The sequence below is a fragment of the Schistocerca gregaria genome, chromosome 5 (genome assembly GCF_023897955.1).
Source record: "Schistocerca gregaria isolate iqSchGreg1 chromosome 5, iqSchGreg1.2, whole genome shotgun sequence".
NCBI classification, from domain to species: domain Eukaryota; kingdom Metazoa; phylum Arthropoda; class Insecta; order Orthoptera; family Acrididae; genus Schistocerca; species Schistocerca gregaria.
In genome coordinates, this window is record NC_064924.1 from 236752240 (window position 1) to 236780020 (window position 27781).

The window sequence follows — 27781 nt, forward strand, 5'->3', positions numbered from 1 at the left end:
ATATCAGCTCTGAGACCGTAGTTGTGGTTACCCTTGACGCTGCATCACAGACAGAACTGCCTGCGATGGTGTACTCAATGATGAACCTGGGTGCATGAATGGCAAAACGTCATTTTTTCGGATGAATCCAGGTTCTGATTACAGCATCATGATGGTCACATTCGTGTTTGGCGACATCGTGGTGAACGCACATTGGAAGCGTGTATTCGTCATCACCATACTGGCATACCACCCGGAGTGATGGTATGGGGTGCTATTGGTTACACGTCTCGGTCACCTCTTGTTTGCATTGATGGCACTTTGAACAGTGGATGTTACGTTTCAGATGTGTTACGACCTGTGGCTCTACCCTTCATTCGATCCCTGCAAAATCCTACATTTCAGCAGGATAATGCACGACCACATGTTGCAGGTCCTGTATGGGCCTTTCTGGATACAGAAAATGTTCGACTGCTTCCCTGGCCAGCACATTCTCCAGATCTTGCACCAACTGGAAACGTCTGGTCAATGGTGGCCGAGCAACTGGCTCGTCACATACTCTCGATGGACTGTGGTATAATGTTGAAGCTGCATGGGCAGCTGTACCTGTACATGCCATCATGCTCTGTTTGACTCAATGCCCAGGCGAATCAAGGCTGTTATTACGGCCAGAGGTGGTTGTTCTGGGTACTGATTTCTCAGGATCTATGCACCCAAAGTGCGTGAAAATGTAATCACATGTCATTTCTAGTATAATATATTTGTTCAATGAATACCCGGTTACCATCTGCATTTCTTCTTGGTGTAGCAATTTTAATGGCCAGTAGTGTATGTACTCAGATGAGTGGCTTAAATGCTTTAACACATTATGTTATGGTTAAAACTACATTAATTTCTTATATTTTGTTGTTATTTAGCTTAAAACATACCAAGATTGGTTCTCTCATGTGTAGTATGTCTATGCACCAGCTGTTTCCATCCAAACAGAAATCTTATGACAACTTAAGATGATGTTTCTTTTTACGAGAATCTTTTGTTGGGGATTTCAAGGTTTTTTCTAGGTTTTTAAAACCTTTTGACATTTTTTGAAAAAAATCTAGTGGGGTGAAATGTAAAAGGTATTTCTATCAATGATGGCATGTCAATAAATTGTTATCTTTACACATCATAGGTTCTCTGGAATTTTCAGAGCTCTTGTCCAGCTGCAGCATTGTCCTGCTGTTACATACAAGAATGCCCATACACATGGAAAATACGTGGTGGTGGTGGGGGAATCCTGGATTTTTTCCTGTTAAAAATGAACTTTTTCTCAGGTGAAAATACTCTTGTTCACAGGTCAAAATACACTGCACTACTGGTGAAACGACTTTTTTTTTCTGTGTTAATGACAATTACTTCCCCTTGGGGCAGTAAAAAATATCAATCCTTTGGATGGTGAAGGTTTTATACACCCAACATAAAACTTCCCAGCTTTATGGAAATGAAACCCAGCAAAAAAGATACTTTTGGAAAGATCTTTGATGTACAGCAACATTTACAATGCAAATTTTTTATTAAAGTATAAACATGATTCCACCAAATGCAGCATGGGAGCTTCCAAAGCGCTGAAATCTAGATTGCGACGTACTTTTGTCAGCCAATCATATCTCATGCGACATGATCTCGCCAGCGAATTACTGCACATATTAATGGCATAGGATATGTGATGTAGTCAGCCAGGAACATTTTCAATGTCAAGAAGTGCAAACACACAAATAGGAAAAGTTAATGGTTTAAATCGATACTACATAGTAAAGCTCCAAGAAAAGCTAAGCTTTCACATCTAATATTAGCTGTCAAAAATTTTGTACTGCTTTTTCCGAGGGTGTGGTTGGCAGAATCACAAGCACACAACTTATTAAACTGCAGCAGCTGAATATTTCCGCCAACATGATTCTACATTTCACTGCTGTGCAATGAGCATTTTGCAGTTTACCTGGCTGAATACACGTTCTGTCAAACACTACCTTTTCCATATAAAAGCCAGTTACATGTGCAACTGCTCAAAAAATGACTATGAACCTTTTTGTGGATAGTTATACTTTCTACCAATTATTACATAATTTTTAATCTATGAAAGAAGTAAAGTAAATAAAAAAGCTAACTTCAAAACTTTGTCTTTTTTTAGCATGTTAAGATCTATCAAACACAAATGTGTAACTAAAATTTTAAATATGGTATAAATGGCTGATCTTCTAGGACCGAAATTTTTTAAGTGATTCATCCTCAGCGTTAAGTTTTGAATGAGAGTCTAATACTCCACGATTCAAGAAATTCATTGATCATTCTCAAGTGTAGCTCAATTTATATCAGAACTATGAAAGAAATGCTTCTCAAACCACCATTCACAATAATTTCCACAACCTATGATAAATGTAAACAGGTGTGACATCGCACTCATCAAAAGGAGGCCCACAAGAAGACACATCAAAAGCAGTTTGTTGTTAGGAGTACTGTGTAGTCTTTGACAAATTTTGCATTACCTTTGCAAATGTAGTTTTATTTTGGAGTTATTCTCTTGTTTATGTTTTATTCCTGTATTATTATTCTACGTAGCAGGCTAAAGTAAAATTCTTTGTTAGAATATCTGTTCTCACCAGTCACAATTCCAATGAAGTCCCAGGTTTATCTCAAATGACAAAATTCCTGGGCGTTTCCCAGTTGTGCTGTGACATATACAACCTGATATACCATCCATCACATGCCAGGGACAGCAGTTGTCAAGGTTTCCATGGAATGGTCGCAGGCAGTGAGCCAAAACTATCTTAACACTTTGTTGAAGTGATGAAATATGATTATGAAAGCTTTCCATAAAGCAACACGAAGTAATTATTTGGTTAATATGTTAAGGACATACATAATTACCTATTAAATTAGTGGTCAAAACAGTGTGTTGAGTCTTAGTCTATAATGTCCGTTGACAGAAGATGATGATATTTGAACAACTATGAAGGCCACTTTCGACTGTCCCAGAATGAAAGATTTATTTGAAAATCAATAAATTAGTGGCGAACTTCAGTGTAAAAGCGAGGTAAATTTAAAAGTTATGCAGGCGTGGTTGGATCTAGGTATTATTAAGATGTGCATTACTTATGAACCTATAAACAAAGTACTATGTAATGTTAATTTTTTTGTGGTTTTTGTTTTTGGGCATTTGGTCAGATTTGCAACAAAGCAAGTACTACTGCAATGAAGCATGTACAGAAATAAAGGGCAGGAGGTTACAGTATAAATTTCTTCTTTTCTATTTCATGCTGACTGCATGAGCAACAAAAGATTTGGTCAGATGTATATTCACAGCAGCAGCCAGATACGCTTAACTAACCACTGACAAATTTCAATGCAATCAGCAATCACAGGAATACCCCACCCTAGTATCGCAGGCTGAATTTCTTTCTGTTAAATTACAACGTTATAAAACAAAACAAGTTAATCTGTAATATGTATTGTGTTTTATATCATGTTGAAGTTTTTCTACGTCAATTGTCAGCATTTCCTCAGAAGAGACGTATAGATTTGTAACGCACACTAAGTAGGTATGCATTGGAAGGTAGTAACATACAGTTAAGCACAGAATGTTGATATACAGCATATCTACATTACTTTTTGAAAATCTTAATTTGATTTATGGAATGAAAAGTATATTGAAATAGATCATGACTACGCTCTGACTGAATATATGAAAATTTTCTTTTAAAAAAGCTTAGTCTAAAAATTTTTGATAATCCACTGACATAGGACATTGGTCCCAGGTAAAGAAAGGCAAACATAACATGACTTTTCAACACATTAACGCAAGAGATTTTCTATTTTCTTTCTGAGTTATTACAAACCTGTAACCAGAATTAACTATGAAGACCTTAACCATACAAAGCACGGTACACATACACTATGTGATCGAAAGTATCCAGACACCCCCAAAAACATACGTTTTTCATATTAGGTGCATTGTACTGCCACCTACTGCCAGGTACTCCATACCAGCAACCTCAGTAGTCATTACACATTGCGAGAGAGCGGAATGGGGTGCACTGTGGAGCTTATGGACTTCAAACATGATCAGGTGATAGGGTGGCACTTGTGTCATACATCTGTACGCGAGATTTCCACACTTCTAAACATCCCTTGGTCCAATGTTTCTGATGTGATAGTGAAGTGGAAATGTGAAGGGACACATACAGCAGAAAAGCGTACAGGCCGATCTCGTCTGTTGACTGACAAGAGACCGCCACAGTTGAAGAGGGTCGTAACATGTTATAGGAAGACATCTATCCAGACCATCACACAGGAATTCCAAACTGCATCAGAATCCACTGCAAGTACTATGACAGTTAGGCAGTGGGTGAGAAACTTGGATTTCATGGTCGAGCGGCTGCTCATAAGCCACACATCACGTCGGTAAATGCCAAACGACACCTTGCTTAGTGTAAGGAGCGTAAACATTGGACGACTGAACAGTGGAAAAACGGTTGTGTGGAGGGACGAATCACGATAAACAATGTAGCGATCTGATGGCAGGATGTGGGTATGGTGAATGCCCGGTGAATTTCATCTGCCAGCGTGTGTAGTGCCAAAATTAAAATTGAGAGGCAGTGGTGTTTTTCATGGAGGAGGCATGTATCCCTTGTTGTTTTGTGTGGCACTATCACAGTACAAGCCTACATTGATGTTTTAAGCACCTTCTTGCTTCCCACTGTTGAAGAGCAATTCGGGGATGGTGATTGCACCTTTCAACACGAGCGAGCACCTGTTCCTAAAGCACGGCCTGTGTCAGACTGGTTACACAACAATAACATCCCTGTAATGGATTGACCTGCAAAGAGTCCTGACCTGAATCCAGCAGAACACCTTTGGGATGTTTTGGAACTCAGACTTCATGCCAGGTCTCACTGACTGACATCAATACCTCTCCTCAGTGCAGTACTCTGTGAAGAATGGGTTACCATTCCCAAGAAACCTTCCAACATCTGATTGAATGTATGCCTGCCGGAGTGGGTCAACACCATACTGAACTCTAGCATTACTGATGGACGGCGCCACGAACTTTTAAGCCATTTTAAGCTAGGTGTCCGGATACTTTTGATCACGTAGTATATAACCGGTTGCGAATGTAGTTAAACTCAATGAAAGTAGGCTCTTCTGGAGTACAAGAAAAATAAGCCACATTTTGGAGTGTGTTATCATCACCATCACCACCACCACCACCACCACCACCACCATGTGAAGTGTTTGGGTATTCTGGAAATCTTCATATTTATGCCAGCAGAGTGTGTACAGGGATCTGGATGCTGTCAAGCAGGTGGGTAGGGAGAGGGCTGACGTTGCGGTGTTGGAGGTAATGGGTACGTTGTTCACATCTCTGACTGGGCTTTCTGAATGCATCTTGTGTGCTGGACAGAGCTGTAGATGCTCGTCATACTGCTGGTAACACAAGAGTTCAATGTCACACACACTGTTAGTATCATTTGTTCCAATTGACACATTCTCATGAATAAGGATTCGAGAGAATCTGGTCAATAGGGATGAGGTATGCCTTCTCAGGTTAGTGGCAATACGATGAGAGCATGCCCAACACTATCCAGCATGCAAGATGATTTCAGAATTCCCAGGCAGCAATGTGAATACTGCAATCTCACCCCCTCCCCACCCAACTGCCAGACGGTACCCCGCCATATGTAGCCTAGCCACATTGAGAAGGAAAGAGGAAAGGGTGGGGGGGGGGGGGGGGGGGGGGGGGGTTCCAATGCTGAATCAAATCACTCAGCTAACATTTCAAGCAATTATAGCAAGATAAATAATTGTAAGAAATCCACAAATAGCACTGCAAGGAACACACAAATCACAGAAAAGGAACAGATGACAGTATTTATGTAACACTGAAAAACCAACAAGATCAAAAGCAAAAAATTGTTAAAAACATACTTGCAGAATTAGAGTGATGAGTTTTAGTTCCAAAACACTGCAGCAACATGCTGCAATGTACAGCAGGAAAAGACCAAGCAGAATATACTATTGCTCAATGACAACAAGCCTGATGGAGGAACTGAAAATTATATTTGTTTAGCTGGCCGCCATCCACTAAAGATATGCTGACAATAATGATGACAATAACAGAAGGGAGATGGTGAAACCCAATGATGGCCTATAGTCTACTACTCATGAAAGCACAAACATGGCTGTCAAGCTTAACATCTCCATCCAAAGGACGGATCACTGTCAATGGTGTCACATGTCCTCACTTCACGAGACACTGCGGAGTAGTTTGGCATTTACACCAGGACACTGGCACAAAGTCTGGAAAATCAGGAACTTTATGCCGCCACCACCACTCATTCCCTTGCTGGACAAATACTGGCAGTTTTTTTCCACCACCGGGACTCTTAACTGGCTTAACCCAGGAATATGGCTACCTTGAAATTCAAGATACGATCTCCAGCATCCACTCTTTACCTCTCGTGAGGAGTTGTAGTGATCAGAAAGGTACTGACCTCCTCTTACAGGAGAGCAAAGCCTGTGGCTCAGTGGGGAGGGGGCAGATGGTGGGCACCCTCAGGAAGGAGCTGCTTCCAGCTTAGTAATTACAATTAATTCCATGCATTTTTCACAGTATTTTTTGAATCTATTTTCCTCTTTGGTGCAGCCAGAGAAAGTAAAGTCTTTGGGTTATATGTTTTAATCCAAACAATCTATTCTCTTCAATGAGGTTGCTGGGGTCTTGTGGACGTCAGCATGATAATGTTTGACCCTCTTCCATATGGATTAATCACCATAGCATCACTCACTCTGACATGGGTCTCTCCAAATAGGTGCCACAGCGAACAGATACCTGGGATTGTAACCTTGCTTGAGTCCCTGTGCCCCAGACACTATGAGCAGTTACTCCACAGCGTGCATGGGGAGTTTTCAGCTTTGATACTAAAATGTGTTGCTTCCACCATCAGGGTTCTACAACTATGTTTGATTCTACAATCCTATAAGAGGTGCTTAAGATTAGATTACATAGTGAATGGGACTATTTTGTTCTCCTTGCATTCTTTATGAGTAATAAGAAGCAATCACCAAGTACTGCACAGACAAGTGAAAGGAAGAGAGTTCGGTATTTTAAAAGACTGCCTTCCACCAGAGTCAAGCTGGCACAAGATGCAGGTTGCTAATCCTGCAACTGTGGTGTACACCTAAGGAGGAGGGTGGTGGGAAGATGCACAATGGTAAGCAGCAGCGCAGCACATGACACGCCAGTCAATAGTCATTCAGCATCATCTGCCTGTAGCGTACACATAACGGTGTGTGCAGAACATTTAGCATTGATTTTCATTTTAGTTTAGGTACGATGATGTTACTTAGCCACTACACAATTCATCTTCGGTGGCATAAAGCAAAGACGGTAACTACTAAAATAAGAAGCAATGGTGATAAGTTTTCTGGCTGTATAAATTCTGATAAGCAGAGTCAAAAAGTAGCCGCAGTGACTGCACACAACTTTCACCTCTGCATTTCCAGTTACCAGGGCAGGCAATGGTTGTATCTTTAAGTGTGGGGCAGACAGAGAGCACAATAGAGGCACGACAAAGCCTTTTCCATCTCTCTCTCTCTCTCTCTCTCTCTCTCTCTCTCTCTCTCTCTCTCTCTCTCTCTCTCTCTCTCTCTCTCTGTGTGTGTGTGTGTGTGTGCGTGCGTGTGTGCGTGTGTGTGTGCGTGTGTGCGCGCGCGCAGAATGCATCACACTGTCACCTTCTTACAAGCACACCACTATAATGCCTGGGGAAATCAGAAGATGCTTGTAGGGATGGTTTAACGACAGTGCAGAGAATACCTAGCAGAGATAATTTATTTATTCAAGGCTGTGGCTCAGCAGTTTTTAAGCCACCTGGCAAGTAGCAAGTAACAACTGCAAGAAACAAGTGGATGACCTAGAAAATTTTTCAAAAACCATTTTACACTTCATAATTCACCAGGTAAGCAAAATATGAACATCCAGCTGAAAAAGTTAGTTTAGGATACAAAAAAGACAAAATTTTCAAGGAAGCAACTAGCCAATACTGACCAACATGGGTACCACATATCAGAAAACAAATGACACAAGGAAATTACTTACAGAATGTAGAGTCATTGCAGCTGAACATTTTGATCACTTTCATTACTTATGAAAACAAACTGGCTATCTCAATTTTATTACATAGATTAAACTTACTTCAATCAAAATCATGCAGTTTGCAAAAGTAATGTACTTACAGTGATTCATGTAGATAAATTAATACCAGTTCTATTCTCCCAGAGTAAGATTATTTTGAAGTGTCAATAGTAATTCAGTGTTCTCAAGCAGTGGTTTAAAGGACATGTTGCTGTATCCACCTAAACATTTGATTACTGTCATGGACAATGTGCGCTTCCACTCTGTGCAACTGAAGAAAGCTCTAACTACAAATACGAAACAGGTATAAATTATTGTGTTGTTGTGCTCTAACAGAATGTCTCACAGCACCATCACAGATTGGAGTAAAAGTGATGAGACTTTCCCAGGGACACAATTATGTGTATCAAAGAGAGAGGATGGCAGATATACAAGGACTGTGCATGAGGTGTTGGATGTGCTCAATACTGATTTCCCTCAATGGTCTCTGGCAGATGATACAGACCAAGATTTGTTCCCTGTGAGGTACTGCTTTACAGGTAACTAGCAGGAGAACTGGGAATCTGCCATAGAATGTGATGACTTTAAGAAAATCCAGTGGGTGGTTAGAACATTTCAACAGTTCAAATCAATATATCCAGATGGAATTTTTCTGGCTCGACTACAAGTAGGATGTGAGATCAATCAATCTGCCTTTTCTTTTAAAGACATTAGAAAATTGGCTAATGTGCAAGCTAGGGAAAAGAAGTTAATTGAGTTTCACCTACACAAAGACCAAGACAACATCAACTCTGCAAAGCAGCACTTCTCTAACTTGCTGGGAAGGTAGAAAAAGCTCTGCCCTTTCAGGAAAGTGCTCCTGCATCTTTCTGGATACTGGAAGTGCTTTTAGAAATACAACTTTTGAATCCATGGCTACAGCTGAAAAATAGTATGACATTAAGACCACTACATGTAGCTGGATATAGACCATTCCAAGTAGACGAAAAGTAGAATAGAATGGTGGTCAACATCACTAGAGGGTGTACCAGGTGGGGTTTTATCCCCTCTACTGTGGAACCTAGTAGTCTATGAACTCTTTAAGGCGTTATAGGTTACTTTTAGCAAGGATGCACAGATGATAAAGTGATAGTAACACTTGGTAAATTTGCTAGTACCATTAGAACAATGGCACAATGCACGCTGAACATTGGCAGAACTGATGCAAGAAACAGGATCTAAAGGTCAGTTCCAGGAAAACTGTTGTCATACCAGTCACAAGGACGTATATTTGAATCTTAAGCTCTTCGATAAAATTTGCCACTAGAAATGGAATAGGGAAGCACCTAGATGTAACAGTGGATGCAAAACTTATTATGGACTCCTCAACATGCAGAATATATAAGTTGCAAGGCAAAAGGTGCTCTCGTGCACTAGTAGGGTGTGTGGTAAAAACTGGGGTCCAAGGCCCAGCAGAGTGTACTGGATGTACACCTCTGTGATGACGTCAATGATAGTTTAAGGAGCTGTAGTATGGTAGACTAGTGTCTCACAAACTGAGGCTGTGAAGGAGCTTTGAAAGGTGCATATTGGCCTACCTAGCCATAATAGGCAGAATTTGCAGCACACATTGTGCTGGTATGCAGACCATGCTGCACATGCCCCCATTATATCTTTCAGTTACTATGGAATAGCAACTGGGACCTACAGGTTGAAAACTAGATATGTTTAGGATATCCAGAATCCCACACTAATATAATAAATGCAGTAAACATAGGAATGGTCAGGGAAATGCCGGATGACTATACAATAGCTTCCAGTTGTTTCAACAAATCTTCCAGAGGAACATCTGGAAGTAGGAAACAGTGGAAAAGTTCACAATGGTACCTTTCATGAGACAGTCTGGTTTATTGATGGGTCAAAAACAGAGAAAGGTACTGGTGCCAGTGCATATGAGGTACAGTCTAGACTAGAGAGTCCACTCTGTGGAAGCTGGCTATGATATTTTAGGTTAGGATATTTGCAATCAGAGCTTCCTTGGGTGAGACTCTACATAGGAACTACAAGGCCTGAAGCATCTACACTGATTCAGACAGCCAAGTAGGTCTGAAATCTCTATCACCACCAGCAGGAAGATCAAATATTGTAGCAGAATGCCATGGATCTCATATGAGGCTAGGGGAACGCCACATGGCAAACTTAATGTGGGTCCCTGCTCACTTAGGAATTGGTGACAATGACCAAGCAGATAAGCTGCCACGGCAGGGGCAATGACTATTTGTTGGATCTGAACCTGTCTTAATAATCACCAGGGTGAGGTAAAATATGAACTATGTAGATGGATAAGAGGCAGCACATAGATTATTGGACTAAAATTCAAGAGAAAGCAATCTTTGGCTTTAACAGAATGCAAATTAAACTCATGGTAGATTTAATGACTGGTCACTGGAACTTTAGGACACACACACACACACGGACACACACACACACACACACACACACACACACACACACACACACACACACACACACACACACACACACACAAAGCAGCTCGTAAGTGCACATTATGGGTTGTGAGGGATGAAGCTGTACTATATCTTCCAATGCAAAGCACTTGATTTTGGGGGTGGGGGGTGGGGGATGGGGGGGAAATAATTGGGTCACTAATACCTGAAGAGACTGACTAACAAAAACCTAGAGTGAAGAGTGTTCTCGAGGATATTGGCTGGTTTTACTAGGATGACAGAAAGTAGCTACGCAACGAAATTGGTTTCTGTGGGAGCAACAGATTAAATCAAATCAGCGAGCACAAAATTTAAGCAGCAGGGACAGAGTGTTGTTTTATAACCATCTTTGTCAATATGATCCAATTAAGCTAGTATGGTCTCTGGCGAGGTTATACTGTGAAGAACAATAATACATTTAGAATACCATATGCTGAGAGACTTGCACATGAAGTAATAGGAAGTATCTCAACATCTGCACAGGCAGCTTACATGTGACACAGAGACTTGCACATGAAGTAATAGGAAGTATCTCAACATCTGCACAGGCAGCTTACATGTGACACAGAAAATTGGCAGTCAAACACAAAGAAAGAGGGAAGAATCCAATTGTGGAAACTTTTTATTATACATCTTCACAAGTGCAAGTCACCTACGTCAGAGTTCTAAGACGAAAGAATGGATTTCATATTGTGAACCATGCAAGCATTGATTACTGATGTTTATGACTGTTTGCTTGACTGTCTGCAGCAGCCTTATAAATTATTAATAGCCAAATATTCATCTCTGGACCTAAAATAATACAGTTTTCTCCCTAAGAGTAATTTTGTTCCATGTAAATAGATAATGTGATTAGTTAATAATAATGCTGCAGATATTGTTAGTATGTTGTACAATAAAATATTAGTTATTTGTAGCTTACTGAACAACCTGTTTATGACTTCCTTATAGTCATACATTTTTACAGCTCAAAAATGCTTTAAATACATTCAATGAATGTGGATGCTCGATATGAGCAGAGCAAATACTTGTTTAACTAATAAAACAAATTGTGATTGTTTAAGAAAAAAAAGAAAAAACATTGATCATTAAAATATTGATTACGGACAATACAGCTGAACCTGATTTATACGTATATCAAGTGGAAGAGAAAAGATTACTTGTAACTCAGAATTACTTAAGTAAACTTCACAAATGACAAAAATAGAGAAACTGGAGTATTACAAGAGAAAATATTATTTGGTCCTGCTTTGGAGAAATTAGATACTGTATTTTTATGTGAACACAGGCTTTCCCGGTGTATACTGCTGATGAAATCTTCTCGGGCTTCCATCCGGGTAGCTGGGTCGAAAATCTGTGACGTTTCGACGAGGGTCATTCCCATCAACTTCTGGTGAAGTCTCATCTTTCCCCGAAAATTATGAGAATGACACTCATCAAAACATCACGGATTTTTGACGCAGCTACCCAGCTGGAAGACCGAGAAGATTTCATCAGTAGATACTGTATTGTAATTTGGCTCTTTGCACTGTACAAATAACAAAGACACAGTATTAAAGAGAAAGTACATTATTTTGAACTTGATTTTGCTTTAAAGAAATCACATAATTTGGAATTTTTCAATTTTCATGCATTACATGTATGAACCTTGTTTTTCAAATTTGTTAATGAATTCAGAGATTTTTCACAAATTTTGGTAGTGATGTAACGCTTGCACACATCAACTGCACATAACACTTAACTCAGTTCAGGTGTTTCAAGATTTAAGTCATCACCTCCACTGCCATTATTGTCAGTTGAAGCTGGTACAGTTCCTTGATCACCACCATATTGTTGGAACCCATCAGCAATAATATCCTTGCCCTGTAGTTCTCACATAACATGAGATTATCATCAAAATGTACAAAACTGTCGAAACCTGCACCATTCAGCACAGTTAGCTCATTACAGAAATGACTTCACCATCACAAGCGTCGTCATCGTCGTCATTGCTGGCAGTCTCTTCCAGATGGCTTGTAGCAAGTTAATAGAGAGGTTTTCATTTTTTGCATCAGTCAGTGCTATTAAAAGTTGAACCAGCTTTCTTCTATAATGCGCTTTGAAATTTGCACCAATGCCCAAATCAAGCAGCTTTTTCTATTTTTAGTACACTAGTACAATTTGGAAGGAAAAATTCCACTATCATTTTCCAAAACTACTCGGTGTGGATGTGCTGCACATTGATCCTGGAGACAAAGGCTGCTCCTCTTTTTCATTATAATGTCCAGTTTTTTTAACCATTGTTTCATTAAAATCATAGTCATCCAAGAACTTTTATTGAATTTGTATTCCGTAGGTTTCATCTTCACATGTCAGCAACATCTCAGATCCCTATACATTTTTCTATCCCACGGGAGGGGGGGAAGGTAGTCGGATCCATTTGTTTTCATGGGGAGAAGTAGGATCGTGCGAATTTAGTTTTCTTCCCTCCGTGGCATGAGTCACTCCCTTCAGCTAATGTTTTACTAGGAAGTAGACTGTATAATAGACCAGTCTCCTCACAGTATTAAATGCTTTAAAGCTGATAATCCCTTAAGATACACAGCAGAACCTAATCAATCCAGTGTTTCACTGTGACACTGTCCATAGTTTCAATTCACCAGAATTTGTTCTCCCTGTGATTCCATGATGATCTTTAAACCCTTGTAATCAACATGGATGAAGCCTTGAAATCAGCAGTGATGTTTCTACTTCTAGCTAAATCCAATCGCCATTGCTTTTAGTGTGGCACCACTGATTGGTGGAGCTACAGTGCATTTTTTGCTGGAACCATGTAAAAAACACCTTTTCCAAATCTACATAATTCCCTTCTTGCTGATGGCTGCATTTTGTTGATTTTGCATCTAATTTTAAAAACTCATTCAAAATGTGGTTTCTTTAGCTGATGACTGTACATAGTGTTGTATAGGCAATTTGTAAGCCTGAAGCAATTTCATATTTTGTTTTGTGTGGATTAGTATGCACTTCTCATATGAATTTTACTTCCTGATCTATTATGTACCTCTTCCTTTTTATGTTCTCCATGGCTGATCAAAAGCGACAATGTTAGAACCACTGTTGAAAAATAAATATCTGCTTGCAACTTTTAACTTCTTGACTGTTACTACGAAAGAGATTCTCATACTGAAAACACCAGTGCCAGAAGTGTATGTTTCCATGACACCCACTCTAGTTAACTGTTTCTCTGTCCCTTGTCTCCATCTGCTCGCTTATTTGCATATGTCAACAAAGGTAAGGAAAATATCAGAGGGCTTCTTTTCAAACAACAATGTTCATTACAATTACACAAAAATCAATTTATTTCACCAGAAATTGTTACATATAACAGTGAATGACGTAAAGACACATCAAATATATGTAAAGTTTAATTAATCAAACAATGGAAAATCCAAGATGGAATGTAACAATATTATGAGAAGGTACGTTGCTACTCACCATATAGCAGAGGTGCTGAGTTGCAGGTAAACAACAAAGAGACTCTCACAATTATAGCTTTCATCCATTAAGGCCTTCGTCAACAACAGACACACATACGCGCACTCTCACACAAATGCAACTCACATACATGACTGCAGTCTCAGGCAACTCAAACCACAGACTGCAGTGGTGTGTGTGTGTGTGTGTGTGTGTGTGTGTGTGTGTGTGTGTGTGTGTGTGTGTGTTGCATGAGTGTGTTTAATGGTTGAAAGCTATAACTGTGAGAGTGCTTTTGCTGTGCCTATCTGTGACTCAGCATCTCCACTATATGGTGAGTAATAACTTTCCTTCTCATAATATTGTTACAGTTTAATTAACACATTTTTAAATTATATTTTGTTGGACCGACAAAACTTTACTTATAAATGAGATCTACACAGAACAGAGTTATGTATGAACCAGGTTCAATTGCATGTGAAACACTGTGTATCCAAATGTGCAGTCAGCTGTCATACTGCAGTAACTGGCAATATTGCATTGTGCACACTATAGGTGCATCAACATCTGCAAAATTCAGTGTCTTACCTGAATTAGTTGCTGATCCTGAACCCTTGTGTATATCTATTGGAGGAGGAGGAGGAGGAGGAGGTGGTGACCGTATTACCTCAAGCTCTAAATCTATGGAACAAATGTTTCTAAAATGCACTTCACAGAAACGAGTCATTCCTCAAACACTGTGCAGGAAAAACATTGTCAGTTTGGTTGGGTATACAGAAACTTATCTTCCACATTGTATCATTTAGGAAAACCATCTTTAAACTAGGACAGCCAATGATCAGTTTGCCCCTTAACCCTCCAAAAATTTGATTCCATTGTTTGTTTTGGGTCCTCTGTGGTTCACTTTCTAAATACAGGATCATTCTCCAATGACTAGGTTTGGAAACAAGAGATCTTCCTATTAATTTTAGACAATCTTAATCATCAAAATTGGTTGGATAGTTATAATTAAATCCAGCATCTCCAAAATCTACAAAATACAGCATTTTTATAAAATCATCATGCTCACAAAGTTCATAGTTTTCTTCATAACAAGGTCAAATGTACACCCAAGTTTTGAGTAAAATTTTAAATTCCAAAAGTGAACTGTGGTGTGTGTGTGTGTGTGTGTGTGTGTGTGTGTGTGTGTGTGTGTGTGTGTGTGTGTGTATTCTTCAAATCACTGCTTTGATTGCATTTAGGTCAGACACACCTGAACTGTTTTTCATTTGTATCAATACCTGAGGTAGCCATCTACTTGGGACGAATTGCAGTTTAGTTGTTTCTTGCTTTCTGATTCTCAAGTTTTTACTTTAGTTACAGAAAACCATTTCCAATAAAAGACACCTCTTTGGTAAGAAACTTTCCTTACTTCCAAATTTATACAAGCAACTAAAAGGAGGAAGAAAACTCTTACACTATATAGAGCACTACTGTTATTAAATGTGTACTCGCCTTTTCTTCAGCAGCTGTAAGTTTTTCTCTTATTTTCCCCACCTCCTCCTGGTACGCTACCCTCTGGAAAACAACAGTACATTTTTTTAATGCAAAGCTTCTGTTAGCATTCAGACAATCATAATTCATTCGAAACTACACTATTTCTATGCTGACAGTGAAATATTTAATTTCTTGAACAGAAAAAAGTGCACAAAGTTACATGTCTGCCAAATTCATTTATTACCTTTCATAGCAATCCACTGCAACAATAATAATTTTGTGTAGAAAAACTAAATGTGTTTAATAATAAATGAAAAGCACCAGTTTGCTTTTGTTCTAATGAACAAATGCAAACTGGTGCTTTTCATTTATTATTATAATGTTGTTCTACCAAGAACAGATGGAACATTCTGTTAATATAAATGTGTTTATATTAAAATTTGAAATATCTCACAGAATTAACATCTTGATAAATAATTTCGTCATTTGGTACATGTGAAGTTCTAATGTAATATTGTAACTAGATGAAGAGAGAGAAACCAAAAAACACACAAGAAGTTCAATGCTATGGGTATTGGACTAGAAAATGAACACAAATCCCTATCAAGAGCCTCTAAAGAGTGATTACATTTTAGCTTCAAAATTTGCAGTGCATGAACACACCAAAAACAAGCCCAACATTGTTTTACCTCACGCTACAGTCAGGAACAAGAGAATCTCTTATGGAGATGGGTGGACAGTGGGAGAGAGAGAGAACACCATGAGAAAACATTCAATTAACTTTTGATATACTCACCATCTTTGACTTTAAATTTTCTAGCTTTTGTTCATATTCTTCACGAATTTCTGCCAGTTTTATCTGCATTTCCTTCTGGAACTGGTTGTTCAACTTTATATTCAGTTTCTTCTGTTCCAGGACTTCATTTTCTTTCTCAGAAAGCTTTGCTTTTGTAGCAGAATGTTCTGATTTTAATGTTGCATAGCTTGTACTAAGATGGTGCGTGTAATTCTCTCCTCTTATCTTAAAATTCTGCTCCATTTCTTTCAGTTTGTCTTCTAGCTTAGAGTTCAAAGTTGAAAGTGCTGCATTCTCCTTCCGCAGTCTCTCATTTTCATTACTTACTTCCATTAGCTGTTTCTGAAATTCTGATTTTTCACTCTCGCTTACACTCAAAGACAACTTGACAGACAAGAGCTCTTCATTAAGTTGTTGAGTTTTAACTTTGTACACTGAGAGTGTCTTTTCCAAGTCTTCCTTTCGTGCTGCAGTATCGAAACAATGCTGCTTATCCATCTCATCATGATGGGAATTCTTTGGTTCAAGTGAGTCTTCTGGGTTCCAGCCATCATCTTCAGAAGACAGATCACGGCCACTGCAAGGGCTTGTCTTAGAGTTTAATAAATTAAGACTGCTACTGCTAGTTAGACTGTCTGGTTTCACATCAAATGTTTCATTACATTTTGTTTCCAAGGACCTACAGCTCTCTAGAACTAATTCCATCTGAGACAACATACCACAAATTCGACTTTCTATAGACTTTAATGTTAATTCAGTCAATGTTATGAAGTCAAAGGAATCTGTGGAACTAGATTCTTCACATTTATCACTAAGAGCATTCTCCATAGAAGACAAGTCAGTGACACAGCTTGGTGCATCTTCAGATGTTTTCATAAATTTCATCTTACTTATTTTTTTAAAAATAATTTCATACTGATCAACATTTTTCTTAGTTTGATCCAGGCACATATGCAAAGCACTCAGAGCTTCCTTAGTCAAGGTATAAAATTCCTTCTCAACACATGATAATTTTGCTTCATTTTCCAATTTTGATGCTCTAATGTTATCTGTCAATGACAGAGCAGATATTTTTTTGCCATATGTAGCTTCAACAATATTCAGACACCTTCTGGCATCAGTCAATTTTTCTGATAACTGATGTTTAGCTACAAAAACTTTCTCAAACATCACATCAGCTTCAAGCTTCCTAGATATCAGTTTCCAACATACTTCTCCCAGTTTCAAGGAGGATGATCGTGCCTCTGCTAAACATTCCTTCATTTGCTTATTTTGGCTGATTAGTTCTTTTACTTCATCTTTCATACTCAAGTTCTTGGCAAGAAGTGGCTGGATTTGAGCATTTAATGTTTCTATCTCAATTTTTTGTTTATTACTACTCTCTAACAATAAACAATTTTCTTTCTCCAATGTGTTAACAGTATCTGATAACTGTTTTACTTCCATATCCAACTTCTTACTTATTTCTTCTTTTATTTTGTAGGCCTGTACCTCACTGTGAAGGGAAGTATTATCTGCCATGAGAGTATGATTCTGTTTAGCTATAACTTCATTTAGTTTTTTCATTTCATTATTATCTGCCTGAAATTTAATTATTTCAGTTTGAAGAAATTTGTACTTTGAACAAATAGCAAGTACAAATTCATAGAACACATTAAGTGTGGCATTAAATAATTTTAAATTTTTCATGTTGTTTGACTCTGCAATGATGGTACAGTCATTGCCACCAGTGGAATCACATTCAGACTTTGTCAATTTGTCATCAATGTCACCCATATCTTGAAGATTTATTGCAAACAATTTGTCAAAGGTTTCTTCCTGCAATGATCCACATTCAGCTAACTTTTCACGGACATCAACAAAATTACTTACAACATGTTTAAATTCACATAAAACTTGGTGTAACTCATTTTGGAAAATATTTAGAGTTCCTGAAGTTTTTTGAACATTGTTTTCCAATGATTGAATTTCCTCCTGTGCCTGACAGAGGTCTAATTTGAAACTGTCTCTCTCCTGTGTGACTCTTGTTAGTTCATTGTTGAATGAAGCCTGTATTTCAACAACTTTATTATGTGCCTTTGTGATGTTTTCTTGAGTTTCCTTTAGAATCTTTGATTTTTCCTCAAGCAATTCTATGTTGTTCTGTTTTTCCTTATTAAGTTCAATTTCCACAGTATCAAATTTCTGTGTGAGATGCTGCTTATGCTTCTCAAGGGTTGTGATCTGCGACTCGAGTGACAGAGTTTTACTCGACAGTTGTTCTATTTCTTGTTCTAAAATTTGGTTCTTCTGCTGATATACCTCATTTTGGATTTTGCTATTGTTTTTCAGATTCACAAGATCGATATTAGCTCTCTCAAGTTGTGACCATAATTCACTTTTCTGCTCTTCTAAGCCCAGTAACCTGTTTTCTGCCATCTTTGCATTTTCAAGAAGGGTATTATTATCAAATTTCAGCTGTTTCTCTTGTAATGATAACTCCTGATTAATTGCTTTTAGCTCCAGGATCTCTGCTCTCAAAGAGTTAGCAGCTTCATTTAGTTCTTTCACAACAGCCTTTTCAGTTTCCAGTTTTCTAAATGAAGAATCTCGCTCTTCCTCCAGCACATGCACCCTACACTGAATTTCTGTCAGTTTCAAAGTAAGTGTTTCATTTTGTGTTTCGTAATTCTTGCACTGAACTGACAGATCATCTTTTAGCTTTTCTAGCTCTCCAATTTTATGATTTGAAGTTTTTAAATCGGTTTCAAGTTTCAACACTGATGACTTGGACACATTCAATTCATGAGAAAGTGCCATTCTTTCTGCTTGCTCATCTGAAAGCCTCTTTTTAACTTCATTCATTTCATTCATAAGTAATTCATTTTCACTTGTCAGACAGCATTTATCTGTCACAGCATTATCTAAAGACAATCTGAGCTTTTCTGCTGTCCTTAAAGATTCATCAAGTTCCTCTGTTAGAGCTTTAAGTTTTTGCTTATCAGCTTGATGTTGTTTTAAAATTTCATCCCTCTCTTCACATTTGCTGTGTAATAGAGCATCTATTTCCACTACTCGTTCATTCAGACCACACTTCTCTTTTTCCAGCAAACTATTCTGTAGAGATAAACATTCTATTTCCTTTTGAAGCGAATCTAATTTTGCTTTTACTTGCTGCAGTTCTTCTTGCAGATCACCTTGTAGAGCAATCTAAAAAAGAAATTGATTTATTAGTCACTTCACAAACTGATGTTCTACTTTTTAGTTCACAGGGTGGCTACTTAAAAAATCAATAATCTGTATGGACTAACATTCAAACACTGACATGCTTTGAAATATTAAATATTTTAAAATTTATGATAACAAAACTCGACAAAATTTAAATTTCAATGTTAGGGTAAAAACACAGAATTCCCTGATATTTTACAACATTCCTGAAATTTCCCAAGATTTCCTTGATTTTTCTATGTATATGTAATTACCTGAGAATTCCGGGTTTTCCAGAAGAAACCACACCCTATCATAGCATACAAAAATCAGATGTACCATTACTGTTGAAAGGAAACCAAACAAAAATACAATACCTTTTCTTCAAGTTGTATCCTTAATTTCTTGTTTTCCTCTATTTGCTCATGGAGCTGCAGATCAACTACAGTTTGTCCAAGGTTTTCAGCACTATCTGTAAAAAAAAAAACATTTATTACAACTTTTTCCTTATTCTCCAGTTTGAATTTCTGTGTTACACAATATATGATGCAATTTGAAATAGCTTACTTTTTGTAAGTTATCTGCAAAACAAATATTATCTAGTTGGCACAAGGAATCTGGCTCCACTCTTAAACCAATAAGGTCAATCCTATACCGTGTAGCTACAAATGGCTGGTCCTATTTGATAATGTCAGTATAGAAACAAGGATTAATGATCGTGATGTCACTACAACAACTATGATTATGAAAGTTAATAAATCAGTCAAGAAGGATAGGAGAGTGTTTCTGCTAGACAGGGCAGATAAGCCGTTATTAGCATCTCAGACAGTGAATTGGCATCACTTAGTTCCAGTAAGATTGCTGTAGAGGAATTATGGGCAAAGTTTATGCAGATTGTAAATCATCGTCTGGAGAGATGTGTCTCTTGCATAAAGGTTGGAAAAGACCCACCACGGTTTAATAATGAAATTCGGCAGATGCTGAGCAGGCAGAGGCTGTTGCACTCTCAGTTCAAAAGGGAAAACACAAATGACAAGTGAAGTTTAGAAGAGATTCATGGGTTTGTGGAAAGACCTATGTGCGAAGCATGTAACAACTACCACCGTCACACTTCAGCAAACCATCCCAAGAAAATTCTTACATAAAATCGCTAAACAGGTCTAAGGCTTTCATTCAGTCCCTTGTTGGCCAGTCTGGTCAAAACCAAAACCAAAGTTTTAAATTTCAGATCCAAGGAAAAGTCCCCACAGAAGGATCATACAAATATACCATTATTTGACCACTGTACAGATTCCCGTATGGATGACAGTAATAAGCACACCTGGCTTAGAGAGACAGCTGACAGATTTGAAAGCAAATGAAACATCGCATCCGGATGGAATCTTAGTTTGATTTTACAAAGAGTACTCTACGGCATTGTCCCTTTACCTAGCTTGCATTTACTATGAATCTCTCGCCCAGCACAAAGCCCTAAGTGACTGGAAAAAAGTGCAGGTGATTCCAGTATATAAGAGTAGTAAAGGAATGGACTCGCAAAATTAGACCAATATCCCTAACTTATGTTTGGTGCAGAATCCCTGAACATATTCTCAGTTACAATAGAATAAACTTTCTTGAGACTGAGAAGCTTATGTCCATGGATCAGCATGGTTTTAGAATGCACTGTGTGTGCAAAGTCAGATTGGCCTTTTCTCAAATGATATACTGAGAACTATGGATGAAAGGCAACAGGCAGATTCCATATTTGTAGACTTCCAGAAAGCATTTGACATGGTGCTGCCCCACCACAGGCTGTTAACGAAGGTGCGATCATATGGATTACGCTTACAGATATGTGAGTGGCTTGAAGACTTCGTGAATAACAGAACCTAGTACGTTGTCCTCAATGGTGGGTGTTCATCAGAGACAAAGATATCGTCACGAGTGCCCCAGGGAAGTGTGATAGGACTGCTGCTGATCTCTGTATACATAAATGATTTGATGGACAGGGTGGGCAGCAATCTGTAGTTGTTTGCTGATTTCTTCATGTATGCTAAGGTTTCTAAGTTTAATGACCGCAGGAAGATGCAAGACAACTTGGACAAGATTTTCAGTTGGTATGATGAATGGCAGCTAGCCCTAAATGTGAAAAAATGTAAGTAAATGTGCTTGAGTAGGAAGATCAAGCTTGTAATGTTTGGATACAGTATTACTAGTGTCCTGTCTGACACAGTAGAGTCATTTAAATATATGGGCATAACACGGTAAAGCAATATGAGGTGGAATGAGCTTGTGGGAACTGTGGAAGGGAAGATGGAAGGTCGACTGATTTATTGGGAGAATTTGAGGAAAGAGTGGTTCACCTATAAAGGAGACAGTACATAGGACACTGGTGCGACCTATTATCGAATAGTGCTCGAATGTTTGGGATCCATACCAGGTCAGATTAAAGGAAGACATCGAAGGAATTCAGAGGCTGCCAGATTTGTTACTGGTAGGTTCGAACAATGCTTAAGTGTTATGGAGATGCTTCAGCAAAGTCAAATGGGAATACCTGGAGGGAAAGCAACATTCTTTTCAAGAAACACTGTTGAAAAAATTTAGACAACTGGTATTTGAAGCGAACTGTCAAACGATCTACTGCCACCAACATACATTGCCTTTAACAACCACAAAGATAAGATATGAGAAATTAGCGCTCTTATAAAGACGTATAGACAGTCACTTTTCCCTCTCTCTGTTTTTGAGTGGAACAGGAAAGGAAATGACAAGTAGTGGTACAGGGTACCCTCCGCCATGCACTGTATCATAGCTTGTGGAGTAGCTAAGTAGATGTCAATACAAATAGCTGAATTGGTAAAAGTGGAATTTTAAGCTGGGTTTTGCCATCATATTCTAGCCTTTTTGGAACAAATATAAATTCCCTTTTGTGTAACATCAAACTGAAGTGATATTTGCTGCTAATGAAATGTCTGTAAAGTGATGACAGCAGCAAGAGAACTTATGTGCTAACAGGGATCAGTCTGAAGTTAAAAATATTGCTTTTAACCATGTGAAAGCACACATGTGAAAACTTAAAAATTAGTCTCAATGCATCTTGATCCTTGCCTTTTTCATACCCAACAAAGTTCATACCAATTAAGGCCTCGCATGTGAATTTATTGTATTCGCAACAGTAAGACTATGTGTAAGTTGCCTTTCTTACAAGAAGTCAATCCTGTGGAATTAGTCTGAGACCCCAAGAGATGCCCGAAATGGAATGAGGATGTTGTTGTTGTTGTTGTTGTTGTTGTCTTCAGTCCTGAGACTGGTTTGATGCAGCTCTCCATGCTACTCTATCCTGTGAAAGCTGCTTCATCTCCCAGTACCTACTGCAACCTACATCCTTCTGAATCTGCTTAGTGTACTTATCTCTCGGTCTCCCTCTACAATTTTTACCCTCCACGCTGCCCTCCAACGCTAAATTTGTGATCCCTTGATGCCTCAAAACATGTCCTACCAACCGATCCCTTCTTCTAGTCAAGTTGTGGCACAAACTTCTCTTCTCCCCAATCCTATTCAATACCTCCTCATTAGTTACGTGATCTATCCACCTTATCTTCAGTATTCTTCTGTAGCACCACATTTCGAAAGCTTCTATTCTCTTCTTGTCCAAACTAGTTATCGTCCATGTTTCACTTCCATACATGGCTACACTCCAAACAAATACTTTCAGAAACGACTTCCTGATACATAAATCTATATTCGATGTTAACAAATTTTCCTTCTTCAGAAACGCTTTCCTTGCCATTGCCAGTCTACATTTTATATCCTCTCTACTTCGACCATCATCAGTTATTTTACTTCCTAAATAGCAAAACTCCTTTACTACTTGAAGTGTCTCATTTCCTAATCTAATTCCCTCAGCATCACCCAACTTAATTTGACTACATTCCATTATCCTCATTTTGCTTTTGTTGATGTTCATCTTATATCCTCCTTTCAAGACACTGTCCATTCCGTTCAACTGCTCTTCCAAGTCCTTTGCCGTCTCTGACAGAATTACAATGTCATCGGCGAACCTCAAAGTTTTTACTTCGTCTCCATGAATTTTAATACCTACTCCAAATTTTTCTTTTGTTTCCTTTACTGCTTGCTCAATATACAGATTGAATAACATCGGGGAGAGGCTACAACCCTGTCTCACTCCTTTCCCAACCACTGCTTCCCTTTCATGCCCCTCGACTTTTATGACTGCCATCTGGTTTCTGTACAAATTGTAAATAGCCTTTCGCTCCCTGTATTTTACCTCTGCCACCTTTAGAATTTGAAAAAGAGTATTCCAGTCAACATTGTCAAAAGCTTTCTCTAAGTCTACAAATGCTAGAAACGTAGGTTTGCCTTTTCTTAATCTTTCTTCTAAGATAAGTCGTAAGGTCAGTATTGCCTCACGTGTTCCAACATTTCGACGGAATCCAAACTGATCCTCCCCGAGGTCCGCATCTACCAGTTTTTCCATTCGTCTGTAAAGAATTCGCGTTAGTATTTTGCAGCTGTGACTTATTAAACTGATAGTTCGGTAATTTTCACATCTGTCAGCACCTGCTTTCTTTGGGATTGGAATTATTATATTCTTCTTGAAGTCTGAGGGTATTTCGCCTGTCTCATACATCTTGCTCACCAGCTGGTAGAGTTTTGTCATGACTGGCTCTCCCAAGGCCATCAGTAGTTCTAATGGAATGTTATCTACTCCGGGAGCCTTGTTTCGACTCAGGTCTTTCAGTGCTCTGTCAAACTCTTCACGCAGTATCGTATCTCCCATTTCGTCTTCATCTACATCCTCTTCCATTTCCATAATATTGTCCTCAAGTACATCACCCTTGTATAAACCTTCTATATACTCCTTCCACCTTTCTGCCTTCCCTTCTTTGCTTAGAACTGGGTTGCCATCTGAGCTCTTGATATTCATACACGTGGTTCTCTTCTCTCCAAAGGTCTCTTTAATTCTCCTGTAGGCAGTATCTATCTTACCCCTAGTGAGATAAGCTTCTACATCCTTACATTTGTCCTCTAGTCATCCCTGTTTAGCCATTTTGCACTTCCTGTCAATCTCATTTTTGAGACGTCTGTATTCCTTTTTGCCTGCTTCATTTACTGCATTTTTATATTTTCTCCTTTCATCAATTAAATTCAATATTTCTTCTGTTACCCAAGGATTTCTAGCAGCCCTCGTCTTTTTACCTACTTTATCCTCTGCTGCCTTCACTACTTCATCCCTCAGAGCTACCCATTCTTCTTCTACGGTATTTCTTTCCCCTATTCCTGTCAATTGTCCCCTTATGCTCTCCCTGAAACTCTGTACAACCTCTGGTTCTTTCAGTTTATCCAGGTCCCATCTCCTTAATTTCCCACATTTTTGTAGTTTCTTCAGTTTTAATCTACAGGTCATAACCAATAGATTGTGGTCCGAGTCCACATCTGCCCCTGGAAATGTCTTACAACTTAAAACCTGGTTCCTAAATCTTTGTCTTACCATTGTATAATCTATTTGATACCTTTTAGTATCTCCAGGGTTCTTCCACGTATACAACCTTCTTTCATGATTCTTAAACCAAGTGTTAGCTATGATTAAGTTGTGCTCTGTGCAAAATTCTACTAGGCGGCTTCCTCTTTCATTTCTTAGCCCCAATCCATATTCACCTACTATGTTTCCTTCTCTCCCTTTTCCTACTGCCGAATTCCAGTCACCCATTACTATTAAATTTTCGTCTCCCTTCACTATCTGAAAAATTTCTTTTATTTCATCGTACATTTCTTCAATTTCTTCATCATCTGCAGAGCTAGTTGGCATATAAACTTGTACTACTGTAGTAGGTGTGGGCTTCGTATCTATCTTGGCCACAATAATGCGTTCACTATGCTGTTTGTAGTAGCTTACCCGCATTCCTATTTTCCTATTCATTATTAAACCTACTCCTGCATTACCCCTATTTGATTTTGTGTTTATAACCCTGTAGTCACCTGACCAGAAGTCTTGTTCCTCCTGCCACCGAACTTCACTAATTCCCACTATATCTAACTTTAACCTATCCATTTCCCTTTTTAAATTTTCTAACCTACCTGCCCGATTAAGGGATCTGACATTCCACGCTCCGATCCGTAGAACGCCAGTTTTCTTTCTCCTGATAACGACATCCTCCTGAGTAGTCCCCGCCCGGAGATCCGAATGGGCGACTATTTTACCTCCGGAATATTTTACCCAAGAGGATGCCATCATCATTTAATCATACAGTAAAGCTGCATGTCCTCGGGAAAAATTACGGCTGTAGTTTCCCCCTTGCTTTCAGCCGTTCGCAGTACCAGCACAGCAAGGCCGTTTTGGTTTATGTTGCAAGGCCAGATCAGTCAATCATCCAGACTGTTGCCCCTGCAACTACTGAAAAGGCTGCTGCCACTCTTCAGGAACCACACGTTTGTCTGGCCTCTCAACAGATACCCCTCCGTTGTGGTTGCACCTACGGTACGGCCATCTGTATCGCTGAGGCACGCAAGCCTCCCCACCAACGGCAAGGTCCATGGTTCATGGGGGGGGAATGAGGATGAAAAAACTTAATTACGATTAGAATGTAAGTAGTGGTATAATGAACCTTACCAGTAGGATTATTTGCCTAAACTACTAATTTCAAAATAGTACCTGTGTTCGAGCTACAACTGTGCAACTCAGAGTGTTTGTAATATAAAATGCTACACCACCATGTCAAATTTAATTTACAATTCAAAAACTACATGGAACTGGCTGTTCCAGCTAGTCCACCCACAAACAGGCCAGGCACAGGTGAACAGTGGTGTGCCAACATCTGATGAGCAGGTAGTCAGGCAGCCAGAGAGTATCCTTGCAATCCTATTGTACTGGCAGAGTGATTGTCGGAAGGGGTGGCAAACTGCCTAGCACATGCGCAAAATTCATGGAATTGGGCTGCCTGGTGGGTAGCTTATAACAGCTATGCTATGCTATGCTGCGAGCAAGCAGCATTGTAACAGTGTGATAGAGTCCCCAAAGTGCCACGATACGTGGGAAGGCAGTGCACAAGGAAATATAAACAAACTGTTCAACAAACCAATGTAGTGGTAATAAATTTTTGCAGAAAAATCACAGAACTTACATCAGCATACTCCAAAATCAATTGGACATATAATTTTTCTAAATTGGTTCAGACTGTTATTTCATTGCTCCACATTTGAACTCCACTTTTCTACTGATGTTAGAGACTATGGTTGTAATGAAAGTACAGCATTTGGAATCTGGTGACCGGACTGACAACCCGAAACAAACAGTTTCACTACTGGAAGAGTGGTGAAGAACAGCATTAAAGGCTAATAAGGATGAAAAATGAAAAAAGAACAGCAGCAATTGCAACAAACTATGACAGGAAACTGCTGATATCTCATTGGTTGTATTCTACAAAGTGATGCAGCTACAAAGAAGATGCAAACCTTAACAAGGGGATAATTAACTCTTAGAAGAGCTGCAATAATGAATAGTAATTCTTTGAGCATATCAAGGTTTACGTAATGGAAAAACTGCAAGGATGCAGTGAAATGGTGATGCTTAAACAGGGTGTTTAAGTGGACAGGGAAAAAAAATTCCCCGGATTTTTCCCGGTTAAACATACACTTTCTTCCGGACTTCCTGGTTAAAAGTACACTTTCTCCGGGGTGAAAACACACTTTTTCCATGTTAAGTGAAAGTGTATTTTCCCTTGGAACTTATCAATCATTTGAATGGTTATGCTTTTATACACAGGCATAGAATTTCCCAGCAATTTAGGAAATGAAACTCAAGGAAAAAATACACTTTTCGGAAATATCTTTGATGAGGAGCAACATGTACGCTGCGTATTTTCCTATTACAACACCAAACACTGCATGTTACTTTGCGAATCATTGAAATTGAGATTGCGATGCACTTTTGTAAGCCAGTCATAGCTCATGTCACGTGATCTCGCCAGCCGATGACAGCGGATATGCAGAGCATAGGGCACCTGCTGTAGTCAGCCAACAGCAACATCACTGTTAAGTAGCATGAACACACAACCAGGTAAAGTTAATAGTTTAAATTAATATCATAGTGTTGCTACAAGAAAAGCAAAGCTTTCACATGTAATTTTGGTCCCTTAAAATTAATAACCTGGAAGAGAAGCTAAGCTTTTGCATACAATCTTGATCTTTTCTGCGCAGGTTACACTTTAAGATATATCACACAAATGTGCCAGTAAA

General features: G+C 38.8%; 1 protein-coding gene across 2 annotated transcripts in view; it reads right to left on the minus strand.

Moving 5' to 3' along the window:
* LOC126272312 (myosin-11) overlaps window positions 1-27781 on the minus strand; it is a 256577-nt gene that overhangs the window by 128541 nt on the left and 100255 nt on the right. For both annotated transcript variants that reach the window (XM_049975092.1, XM_049975093.1), the window contains exons 9-11: window positions 19924-20018; window positions 16361-19549; window positions 15583-15645 (exon numbers count right to left, since the gene is read on the minus strand). In XM_049975092.1, the coding sequence (XP_049831049.1) occupies window positions 15583-15645; window positions 16361-19549; window positions 19924-20018 (3347 nt within the window). The remainder of the gene's footprint in view (window positions 1-15582; window positions 15646-16360; window positions 19550-19923; window positions 20019-27781) is intronic.